Raw genomic sequence first — 12556 nt, forward strand, 5'->3', positions numbered from 1 at the left:
TTCACGTAAAATAAACTCCATTTCATGATTAAAATTTTATTTTCAGGAATTAATTATGTAGAGAATGTCGCGTCATTTTAAATGATTTAACACTAAATATACTACTAGATTTACAATATTTAATCTGAACTATGAAATGTATTATTTCAAATGGAGAGAGCCAAATATGAACTATATGGATTTGTTATCATTCACAATATTGAAAGCAACATATAACATATACTCCTATCATGAAGATGCACGTTACTTACTCAGATTATCTCCAACTAAAAATGTTTGAGATGATGCCCATGTTTGTATATTGGTCGATGTATCCCACCCACCGTTTGGGCCTCCAACTGTGTAATTTGCCGCCATAGCTAAGTTGATGAGCATGGCTGAAATAGCCAAGCTCATTAATGTTCTCAGCATTGCCATTAATTTCTGGCTTAGAAGTAGAGATTGGAGAATGATGATATCAAAAGAAGGAAGTCAATCACAGAGAATTGATCGGATGGGTTTCAATTTGAGCTAGGAATTCTATATATAGTGGTAGAAGGGCAAGGGTCTGAGCCTTTTCATAATGAAAATATTGCTATTTTATGGATTTGTCTTTGGAGTTGGTTTAACAATATAGTATTTCCTATTCTACCTGAAGTGGTGGTTGTACTTGTATTTCTAATGGATGACATCCTAAAGAACTGATTATATCACTTGGCTTGGAACAAGTGTCATTGGACCTTGATGTTGTGAAGTCTAATTTGAAATTGATGATGTCGAACTTGGTAAGGGGATTTAATATTCTTGCAATTTTTTTCACCAGGTCAGGATTCGTATATGTACAGGTACAACTAATAAGGGCAAAAGCTATGTATTCACGTAGTGGTTGATGGCACCCATGTGAAAGCCACCCAAGACTTCTTCTTTTGACACGTACCTAGCTAAACCATGTATCCAACCCACGACTGCAGGAAATATATAAAGAAGATTGTGAAGCTGTTACAAAAATCTTGGCATCAGTGCATCAGGCTCCATTTGCTATACATATAAGGGAAAAGTGGCATTGTTTTATAAGATTTTTATAGAAAAAAGGAAAAAAGAAATTGATTTTTTTATAGCTTTTTATATTTATCATAAAATTAGTATAAAAACTTTCTTAAAATAATTCATTAACAAATACTTTAAGGGCACCCGTTAATAAGACCTTACATATATTTAGTCAGAGCTATTATGTTTAACTTGAGGTGACGCAGTAAGTAAACTTGGATATTCTATTTGGTCAATAATTTACACTTTTAGAGACTGATAAATCCATATGGGGTTTTGAATTTACTCATACTATCAGCAGTTTGATTTAACTTTAGAATATCACTAGTAGGAAGACAAAAATGAAAACTTTACTTGCAAATGAGTCCATCTTACCTGAATAACAGCTAATTTCCCAACCAATAACAAAAATTACATACAAAGGAATAATTTACCTATGAATGAGGAAGTATAGCTAAAAATTACTGTTGAAGCGATAGATTAAAATTGGTGTATAGTAATAGTGATATTAGTAACAGTCCCATATAAAAGTAATGCTACGCTAATCACAGTCTACAATCTTAATGAATTGTGAAATTTTTTGTATCTATTGTTTAAAGGAAACCAAGCATATTCATATACCAAAAGCAGTTTGAAAAATTGTGGAATTCTAGTCAACGACCTGCTGTTTTCTCTGTGTCATACACCACCTAACCAAAATTTAGTTCTTTGGTTAGGCTAAGTTGATTTTAGCATGACTTAACAGCCAATTTATGAAGAGTTACATTACCAAACTTGGACAAAATCTAACAAAATGGTTTCTGTTAAAAGTTTAAGTCAAAATCATGATGCATTATAATTGACAAAAGCAAAAGAGTATTGGACAATAATTTACTTTTAAATATGGTACATTGTAGATTTGAAATACTTTTTTTTTCTTTTTTGAGGGGAGGGGGGGAATATATGTGAAAGTTCATATCTAACATTACAACTCCCACCAACAACTCACCCACCTTGTTTTTCATCACAACATGCAGTTAGGAATTTCAATAATTGCTCCATCATAAGGAGACAAATTAATGGAAAGAAAGAGTGGGGGAGAAAAAAAAATGAATCTGAGGAATCCCGTCAATGTTGCTAAGGTCATGGAGCTCAGCTTAATTTTTAATTTTTAAATTGACTTGTGGTGGATTTTTTTAATCAAATCTCTTGATTTGTCAGCTGTGCACAAGTGGTGTCTTAGGGGAGTGACACGTACAAAACTGTGCAACGCACGGTTTTATGTTAAAACTTGTAAAATATATATAATTATTATAACCAAATAAGTAAATATAAAATGATAGCACCTTAATACGAAATTATCTTCTAACATACCAATTGTGCTATAATATCATTTGTAGTTACATGTATCAAACTATTCGCATATGAATTTTATATCTAATGAATCTACAATATAAGTGATTTGAAGTATTGTTAACAATAATATTAATGATTAAAATCTTTAGACAAAGTAACATAAAATTGACCACTTTTTAACGATAGAACTATCCGAGGAATAAAACCTTTGTTCTAATTAAAAAAAAAAAATTTGCAAAGTTTTACATCTAGATTACAAACCTTTCTTAGGATGCTTGAATATATTTTTGACAAACTTGAAAAAAAAAAAATAAAGAAGAAAATTAAACAGAGTTAAAAAAAAAAAAACAAAGTACCATATGAATTAGATCAAACATAAGGAAATTACCCCCTCAAAAGAAGAAAAACATAAGGAAATTAGCTTAAACAAAAGGCAACAAATACATAAAATTTATTTAATTGATTATAATAAAAAATTAGAGTAAAAAAATACATACCTACATGATTGTAGATAGAAAAATGGAAGCCTAAATAAAAAAACTGTACAATAAGTTGGAGAATGAAAAACTACACCAACTAACGGTGTATATATATACATACTCCACCTAGAAAAGGAGTCCAAGTAAAAATCAAATACTCTAAACTCCTTGAAGTTACCTAATCAAGAAGTTTAGGTTAATTGCATATTAGTTTTTTTTAAAAAATACTTTATCCCAAAAAAATAGCTATCATTATTAGCTAGATTGTTATTAGATTTTTTTTTTTTTTTGCGTTAAAGTTAATACCAAAAAAAAAAAAAAAACTTATGGGAAGCATTATGTTTTTTTTTTAGAGATACACTTACTTTATGATAACATTCTTGATTTTTTGAATTTGAGATATGAATGAATTATAATCTTGATTAATCTAATATTAATCTGCAGTTTTTTATTTCATTTTTTTTAGAGATACACGTACTTTATGATTACAATGAATTAGAGATAAGAATGAATTAGAGTTCTAATTAATCTAATATTAATTTACCTACAATCTTACATGAAGCATGAAGCATTTATTTATTTATTTTAAGAGATAAACTATTTAATGATAAAAATGAATTAGAGTCCTGGTAGTATAATATTCTTTTTTAGTTCTTTAAAAATCTAAAAATTTAATAAAATTTCTGCAATTTGGTTTTTAATATTTCCCATTTAATTATTTATTTATTTGTTACATAAAATATTCTCCTTTTATAAATAAGCATAGCTACATGCAGACACTACCCTACAAAAATTAGATTATGCATTGCTTACTCTCTGCCATCATATATTTAACAATTGAATCCAAGTTCTAGTAAGAGATAACAATACCTTGCACACTTAATACTAACATGTTCTATTTCAGTCTTTATAAATGTCAAAATTTCCAATAGTATTCTTTTCATCTTAAAAATCTCATTAGGGTCAAGGATTGAACGTCATAGTTGCAACGACTTAATCTTCTTCTCTTTCTCATGAAGGCTGAATTCAATTTCTTCAAGACTATATTGAAATTCAACATATTAAAAATGTCAATTGGTATCATAAAATAATAATTTAAGAAATTATAAAATTGAACTAAAATAAATAAGTAATTTTAAAATTGTACTAACATTTTTCTTAACTCTATGACCTCTGGAATATCTAAATTCACATACAACTTTGAAGAGTTTGTAGAAGACAATGATAATTTCCCTACCATCATTCATACATAAGTAGTTTAAATTATGATGTTTAAACACATATCATGTATATCAAAAGAAAGAAATACTGCTTACTCATATATGTCTTAATAGTGGTTGATGTGATAACTATAATAGGCCACACAGAATTATCAAAGCATATATCTTCATTATTTGCCTTTGCAAATTTTTCCCAAAATGTGATTCTAATTTTTTCCCTCCTGCATAAACATTTTTGTTAGACAATTAAAAATTTATCTCTTAACAAAATGTACAAATCTAAGTAATATATTTATCAATATCTAACTAACCTGTTATATTGAAGTTCAATTAGCCTTTTGTTCAATTTTTTCCCACGCACCTCTATCTTTTCCATTGGAGAAATTCCTACGATTTCTCTTATTACGTCTACAAACAATAAAGTGCTTAATCAAAATAATGAGTTATGAAGATAATAGTATATAAATATATTTTAAGTATAAATGTATAATTAAAATTACCTGTTAAAGTTGTACATGTTTTTGTCAGCAAGATACTTCAGCTCATCAAATGGAGCCAATTCAACTTTTTGTTTTGCAATAAGTTCATCATTTGATTCTAACAACTTCACAGATGTTGTTGCATAAAATCTTATCATGTACTTGTGATTCACAATCCTATAAGCATCCTTGTTTTTGACAACTCCAAAATATTTTATTCGATAAATTTTACCTTCTTGTATATCTCTAAAATGATTAACAAATGATTTTCTAATACTTGCATGAATAAGATTATCCTGAAAAAATGAGAATAAACTTATCAAGAAAATATAATTCAATTGTATTTGAAGAGCTAAAACTAATTTTATTATTTTATTTCAAAACTTACCTCAAGCAGCACCAAATCAACACTTATAAGTTCATTATTTGTTTTAATATTAAGAACTTCCCACATTCTTGTGACTCTAACTCTAATATTCCAATCGCCTTTTTCAGTGTTGATTTCATCCAAGAGATTATATCTTTGATTTTGTCTATCCATTCTGATAAAATAATATAAAAATAATAATTAGCATTTACCTAAAAACAAAAGAAATTTTGATAGAGAAAAATGAAAAGTAAAAATTTTGAAAATTAAAAATTTTTACACCCTTCAACAATTGCAAACATAATAACATATTAATAAGATGCACAACAATTGCAAAGAGTACAATATATTTAAAAAATAATATTTGCAGTATTTATTAATTAAGCCTTAGAAATACATAATAATATATAAATTAGAAGTACTTAGACATATTCTAAGAATGTCCTGGAACATGTACGCTTGTTCCAAAGTTCCTAGCGACATTGCAATGCAGCCTCATTGGTCTGTGCAAGTTATGGTTCCATGGAGGCACTAACCTGATTCAAGCCCTTTAACAGCAATTAAAAATTAAAAGCATATTATAATATATAATTAAAAAAACATAGTTAACCGAGTAAGCCTCGGAAACACATAATTAACCGACCTACATATGTAGTACATAAATTAATCTTTCCAAACATCAATCATAGATTCACAGACTAAGAGTTACCGCAAAACTAAAAAATTAATTTCTTAGTTAATTAGACATGAAAGCACAATTTCTTATGTAATTTCTAAACAATCAACCTAACATTATAAAAAAAAAAAAAAAAATTTGACGATCCATAACAATTCTCTAAATTGAATTAAACTTAAGGAAATCAACTTAAACAAATACAAAAAATATATTCAATTTGATGGAAAAAAAAAAGTAGAGTAAACAAATATGTACTTGTAAAGTTCTAGGTAAAAGAAGAGAATAATAGAGATTGTAAGTAGGAGAAAAGAATAATAGCCCAAAGGAACCGTATGATGGGTATTAATTATGAATTATTTGATATATATACACACACTTCACATTGAAGAATTTTATATAAACAAAAAGTCTAAAGCTAATTAAACCACCATGTGATATGCCAATTGCTGAGCCACGTGAAGTATATATATACTTTTATTAAAGTTTCAACCTTACCGGGGTCTTATTGGCCAAGGAAGCATGACACTGTTTTTTATACGTAAACTTCATCTTCAGATTAAGTCACATTTGAGTGAAAGACGAATTGTTTTGATTGTTTTAACCTGATGCACGGGTTATGATTTTTGTTTTTATCCACTTAGAAATACAACAAGCGTAATTCAACTTTAATCAAATTAAGATTTTTATCCATTTCGAAATTATAGTTGAAAAAAAATTATATCCACTTAAAAATTATAGTAAAAAAAAACTTATATATATTTTTTTCTTAAAATCTAAAAATTTAAGAATTTTTTTGTAATTTGGTGCTGCCACTTGACACAACCACGGCGTCTAAGCCTAACTTTTATTATATATATATAATGTGATTTAAACCTATAGAGGAGGACACAAATTTGGATCTGCTGCAATAATTGGAGGAAAAAGCTAAAATTTAATAGGTTAAAAGAAATTTTGATCAAAAGGTTGAGATTAAAAATGAACCTTTCAAGTTTTAATGTCAATCCTGGTATTGCACTGAATTTCAATCCGAAACAACATGACACGAAGGAACATTCAATGAAAGTATCAATAGACAACTTATTTCCCTAGAAAGATACATCTTACCATTTACTTAACATGGAGTTCTCTCACTTGTTACTTTATTTTCTTTGTTTCAAGTTTAGGATCATTGTAGGCCGTTAATGCAAATAATTTGCTTGTAATTACTTTTTTATTGATGAAGTATTGTTATATTCATAGCAAGTTAGTAGTTCAGTAGAATTTTAAAATCCCTAGTTTAATTGTAGTTTATTGCTTCTTATTAATATAGATTAGTCTTTTCGTAGCCTTGTAGATGTTTAAATACTTTGGCTTTCTTGTAAACTTATAGTTATGTAGGTCTCTCAAATGCTTAATTCAATTGCAACTCACTACTTTCCATTGATGGTTATTACTTTGCATTTTTCTACGTGATTAAAAAAGCATAACTCAGTAATCTTAGCATCGATAAATAAAAACTCTTCTTCTTTAAGGCAGTATTGAACCACATCCTTTTGATCACGAAATCAAATGATAAGAACAAGATCTTAAGAAATGCAACCGCAATCGACACGTGAACGGTCAATAACGCACCCACAATCACATCAATACATGCATCGATATATGAAAATTAAAATGGTTACAAAAAGTGTTTCTATTTCTTATTGGATCGGTTGGATTATATTACAAGAATTATATAATAACAGATGAATAAGTTTAGTGACACAACATTTTTCAATTATTTCAAAACTGCTGATTTGGTTGATAGGTTTTGATTGGTGGATAAAAAGAGTTATGTTAGTAATAGACCCAAGAGAAAGTGGTGTTCCTCTAATCATAACAGATTGTATCAACAGTTATGCAAAATATTATGTCCCTAACATAATTCATAACAGACTGCAGGAGATATACTCCATAAGGATCAACACACCCAACTCAATATAAGCGTTATAAGTGTAATGCAAATGTATGATAATCTAGCATATTTTAGCTAATTCTAAAATTTAATCAGTTTTTTTTTTTTCTTTTTTGTAGTATGTTGTCCATATGGACGTGTTAAATGAAACTCCACTAAAGGTTTAAAGTTGTGTGGGCCTTTTTTGCAATATCAGGCTGGGCCGCCTACTGCTACACTAAGCCCAAGATTTTCTTATGAGTTGGAGAGTTGGGACCAGTCCAAGAACAAACTTTCCTGGTCCGGCTTGTGCACAAACAATGCCTTTTGGTAATTAGATCTTTACAGCAGGTAGAACTGTCACGTTAGCTACAGCAAGCAGATATGATAAAAGAAGACAGGAAATAATAGAGATTTAAGCAACATAGTCAGTGGGCCTTAATGAGAGATGGCCGCTTTACAATACAATATCAGAATAATAAAATGTCAGATGAAAGTCAAGAGCGTATTAAGTAAATAAACATTAGCCTGCCATGATGGGCTGTTTCATAAAGCTCGTGTCAGGAAAGGGAACCACTCCCTCAACGCAACTAATTTCTCTGAGGGGAAATTAGTTGCTTTGAAGGAACGGGCTTAAGTGACTTTGGCTGATTGAGGTTCTTTGTTTGGTTAACAGGGAGCATGAGTTAGAGGGGGAGAGGGAGATCAATCCATTCGGTGCATGCCAATCACTCCATTCACTCTGTTTCTTTCTTGCTTCTGTTTTCTTTTTCTTTAACTTTCTTTCCCTCTTTCTTTTATGTTTTCTCTCCCCTCCTCTCTGCGCCCTCTAATCCTCTGTTTTCTATAATTTTTTTCTTACTATTTTACAGAGGTTCTCTTTCTCCCGTTTTTCCTCCGTCCCCTTTTGCCATTCACTGTAGAACTCCTTATATAGGATTAGCCACGCTTGGCTTTTTACCCTTTTAGCCCTAAACCGTTTTTGTCTGGCCTGGGCTCCTTTGCCGATCGTCACTAACTAGTCAGTCACCCAGCCAGTGCTACCCTGCCTCAGTCAGAGAAGACTTTCTTGTTTTGCTTACTCCCTGCAACATTCTTACCTGCCACAGGATGAATATTCTCCTTCCCTTTACCCCTTATGGCATGCACCTGGTGGTTCCCACTCATCCTTGCCTCTTTTGGTCCGCATGCCTCCCAGCAGGACATTGCTTCCAAAAGAACTTGAGCAGGAAGCACAAAAATGGATTTTTCCCCCTCCCCACCGCCAGACCATACCCCCTTACCTCTGACCTATGACCTCACCATGTCCTGTATTGGCTGGGTACAGGCTGGTGGTGCCTGGGCTTTGCGCATGCCTTACCTCCGTGCTTGTTTAAATCCTGCCTACCGCGGTCTGAACGTCAAACTACTCAGCCTGCTGCTCATTTTTGGCTTCTTTTGGTGTGAGTTATTTCGCCCAACCTTTCTTTTGTGGCTTGCATCTTCTGAGGACTGGGCCATGCTTGTTCGTGGGCCATTCCAAGCCTTTTATTCCTGGCCCCTGTTACTTGCTGCCTGCCACACAATTCTGTTGTGCCTGCCATGGGGCCTTCTTGACTCCAAGCCTGCTGGGCCACTTTGGACCCTTTCCGTTCACTCTTTCTCCGAAGGCCCAATGATCCCTCTAGGTCCTTTTGCTACTCGCAGGCTCCTGTTGTCACACCTACTTCCATTTGGGCGTCCTTGGCCCACTTACTCTCTCGGGCGTCCTTGGCCCTTTTTCAATTCTACGTCTCCCATGGGCTTTTACTAATTTCTTGGGCTTCCTTGACCCAAGCATTTCTCACTTTTCCTTTGGGGCTTATAGATTTTCCACAATCCCCTACTTTCTTTTACTTGCGCTACTTTGGGCCTGCCGTAACAGCTACGACCCATTCTCACTTTTCCACATCTATACAGCCCATGGGTTCGTGGTTACTTTCTTCCGGGCCTTTTTAGGCCCACTTACTTTCTCAGGATCTATTTATTTTCCTGTTAGACTCATTATTCGTTGTTCCTGCCACTCGCTTAATGGTACTTTAATACTTTCTATAGAACATGACTTTGGGCCTTCCTCTTTTCTGGACTTGTCAAAAAATGAGCGTCTACATTTAGCCCCCTGAACGTATGAAATGTTTTCACAATTCATACGTGAATAAAGACTTTTCTATGCTTTTGTTTCCTCCTTTTCTCCTTTTCCTTCGCAGGCTTTTTTTTCGAAAAGTGGACCCCAACCCATACACGTTTCCCCTCCTTTTTCTTTTTTTTTCCTGCCGTGAACAGTGTTGTCTCTTCAACTTTTCCAGTTTAGCAGTTATTCTGAAGAATAGCCTCCGCTTCATTAACTTCTTCCTTCATTTCTGACTGACCCATTGCATCCCTTCGCACCCTTCCCCATGGTGTAGGTATTTAAAGTCAAGTCTTTTCAGATTTCGGGTATAAACAATCCTTCCTTTTTCTTTTCTCTTTTGCGCTTCCCTTCCCAATCCCTGCAAGTTTCCTTCTCCCACAAACCGATACAATATGACTCCGGCGAAAGGTCAATCTTCTTCCCACCGCAAAGGGAAGGAGATTGCTAATGATCCTGTTGTGCACGAAGACGTTGCCTACTCCGAATCAGATCATTCCGACGAAGAAGCGGGGCGGCGCGACCCCAACAACGAGTGCGCGCCCCTCCTAGACCCCTGGTACGACGTTCACGGCCATTTTCCTAAGGTTCCTGGGGACTATGTGCCACCGCCGGTGGGCCGAGTATGGCTCGCTATTTACCGGCGCTACCCCAACGTCTCTTGGGCTCCCTTGCCCTCTTCGATCTTGGATCTCTCCATCCGCCAGGGGGTTTCACTTCCTGTACCCATTCATTTTGAGTTTGGGTGCGGCGCCGCTTCGAGTTGGAAGGAGTGGGTAGACCGAGAGTTGTCGGACACACACTTCATAGGTTTGCTTCAGCGGGCCGGCGTACTGAAGGTTGTTGTTCAATCCCGCTGCTTGGCGAACTTCAGGGACTTATTCAACCTTTGCCACATAGTCCGCCAGTGGTGCACCACCACCCATACCTTCTTTTTCTCCTGCGGTAAGGTTACCGTAACTTTGGAAGACGTGGCTAACCAGTTGCTTCTGCCCATTCTTGGTGACGTCGATCCTGCCACCCTTGAGCTCTCCGCAGAAGAAGAAGCCATAGAAGCCAAATTAAAGAAGCGGATGAGTGGTAACGCAAAGTTGTCATTTTGGATCAGTTCTCGCTCGAAGCTTTCCACCGCCGCCAGCTGCGCAACCTTTATAGCATTCTGGTTGTGTAAGTGTGTTTTTGTTCTCAGCCCCACTACGCCGTGAAGCCTCTGTATTTTCGTTTGGCTATTAAGATTGCTGCTGGAGTGAGCCTGCCATTGGCAACTATGTTCTTGGGGCATCTGTATGTCCAACTAGACGTCCTACGGAGCGATGAGAGTCAGGCGGGCTCTTGTCACTTGATTACTACTTCTGCTCACAGCACCATTTTGCAGCACATGTTATATGAGTGCTGTGCCAAGCATCTGACTAAGTGTAGGCCCGTGCGCTTTGCCAGAGAGAAGTACAGTTCATGCCCGGAGATTATTATAGACTTTTGTGGCAGGTTTGATTCAGATTTTCCTTCAGCTTTTCGCTGGGTTGGTTTGAAGCCAATTGGGCATCCTATCGTTGAATTTTTTACTGATATTGTTGGCACCACCACCCTATTGACTGAGTTTGATGAGAGGGGCATAACATATTTGGTAGCCACCAACGCTGGGTGGTTACCTTACTTGGCTGATGAAGGGGTTAGATATGTACATTATCCTGCCAATCATGTGCGAAGGCAATTCGGACTTGACCAAGATATTCCTGATGGCTTGTCTTTTCTTGCGGAGTCCCCCACTTTTATCCAACCTTTCCTGCGACACACTGCCTTCGAGTTCTGGAGCTAGCACTTCACAGCAGTTACTATCCCAGGTTCTCAAAGGGAAGGTATGTGTACCGCCGCTATGCATGGGTACTGGCAAGTAGTGATGATCTCGTTTGAGAAAGAGCTGTTGGGTAGCCGTGGGTTCTCCCTTATTCCGCCTAGTGGGCTTAGCATGGTTGTCTCCGCCAATCCCCGCCTGCTTTTGCCTTCTGCATCTGTGCGGGCTTATGCTAGGAAGCAAAGCCGTTCTGCTATCTTTGAGTGGGTTGAGGAGGAGCAAGGGTGGTATTGGCATGATGGTGATTACCCCGCAGGCTGGGAAAATAGGGTGAAGGTGATCAATGTTCCCATGTCGGCGAAGAAGAGTTCTGTTAAATCCAAGTCTGCGAAGAAGAAGGTAGGCAATGATTCCTAGGAGACTTGCTCAGATATTGTTCCCTTCGAAAGCGATGTGCCTCCTATGAGTGATGTAGTGTTGGAGAGCACCACTCCTCCCCCTGTTCACACCCGTTTCAGTAAACGTTCCGCCACAAGCAAGACCAAGCCTGCCATTCCTCAACCCTCTACTGACGCTCCTCCCTCCAGTAGGACACGAGGCAGCAAAAGGAAAACTTCTCCCCCCCGAGCGCCCACCACTACTGAGCGGAGGGTATGTCGCTTCCAACTCTTTTCCTTATTCTTTGTCGTTCTTCGTTTAGAACCTCTTTCTGCGGCTAACCCATGTTGGCTTGTTCCTTTTACTCCATTTCCTCTTTTGCAGTCAAAGTATAAGGAGGACTTGTCTACTACCCGTCCCATTCCGCTGGATGAACCTGAGCTTGAAGTATGACTTCTTCCCTTTCATTCCTTTATTATTACTATACATTTTTTTTATTCCTGTGTTTTCAACTTTCGTCTTTTTTTTTTCTTAAGCTGACCCTCAACCCATCTCCGTGTACCGTCCCACGGCCACAGAGATTTCTGCCTCCCAGGGCATTCCAACGAAGGGTTTCTTTGATGGGGCGGAAGCAGTGTTTCCTGCTAAAACCCTTGCTACTCCTGTTGTTCCACTGGGAGTTCCTGCTGAGACCGTTACCATTCTTGCTTCGACGCCCATTTCCCAGGAGAAGGATTCTCTTACTA

General features: G+C 35.8%; 2 protein-coding genes across 2 annotated transcripts in view; both read right to left on the reverse strand.

The window, feature by feature from the left end:
• Window positions 1-499, reverse strand: part of LOC142641431 (uclacyanin 1-like) — a 1175-nt gene extending 676 nt beyond the window's left edge. Inside the window, exon 1 of the mRNA XM_075815871.1 lies at window positions 252-499. Within this exon, the coding sequence (XP_075671986.1) occupies window positions 252-417 (166 nt within the window). The 5' untranslated portion in view covers window positions 418-499. The remainder of the gene's footprint in view (window positions 1-251) is intronic.
• Window positions 500-3817: 3318 nt separating this feature from the next.
• On the reverse strand, window positions 3818-5080 carry LOC142640119 (replication protein A 70 kDa DNA-binding subunit C-like). Its single transcript, XM_075814214.1, has 5 exons — window positions 4928-5080; window positions 4561-4835; window positions 4157-4281; window positions 3992-4073; window positions 3818-3881 (listed from the first exon to the last, which is right to left on the reverse strand). Exons 1-5 carry the CDS (start codon window positions 5078-5080, stop codon window positions 3818-3820), a joined length of 699 nt encoding a protein of 232 aa, XP_075670329.1.
• Between the last annotated feature and the right edge of the window lie 7476 nt (window positions 5081-12556).

Source organism: Castanea sativa, chromosome 6 (genome assembly GCF_040712315.1).
Source record: "Castanea sativa cultivar Marrone di Chiusa Pesio chromosome 6, ASM4071231v1".
In the NCBI taxonomy this organism is placed as follows: Eukaryota; Viridiplantae; Streptophyta; class Magnoliopsida; order Fagales; family Fagaceae; genus Castanea; species Castanea sativa.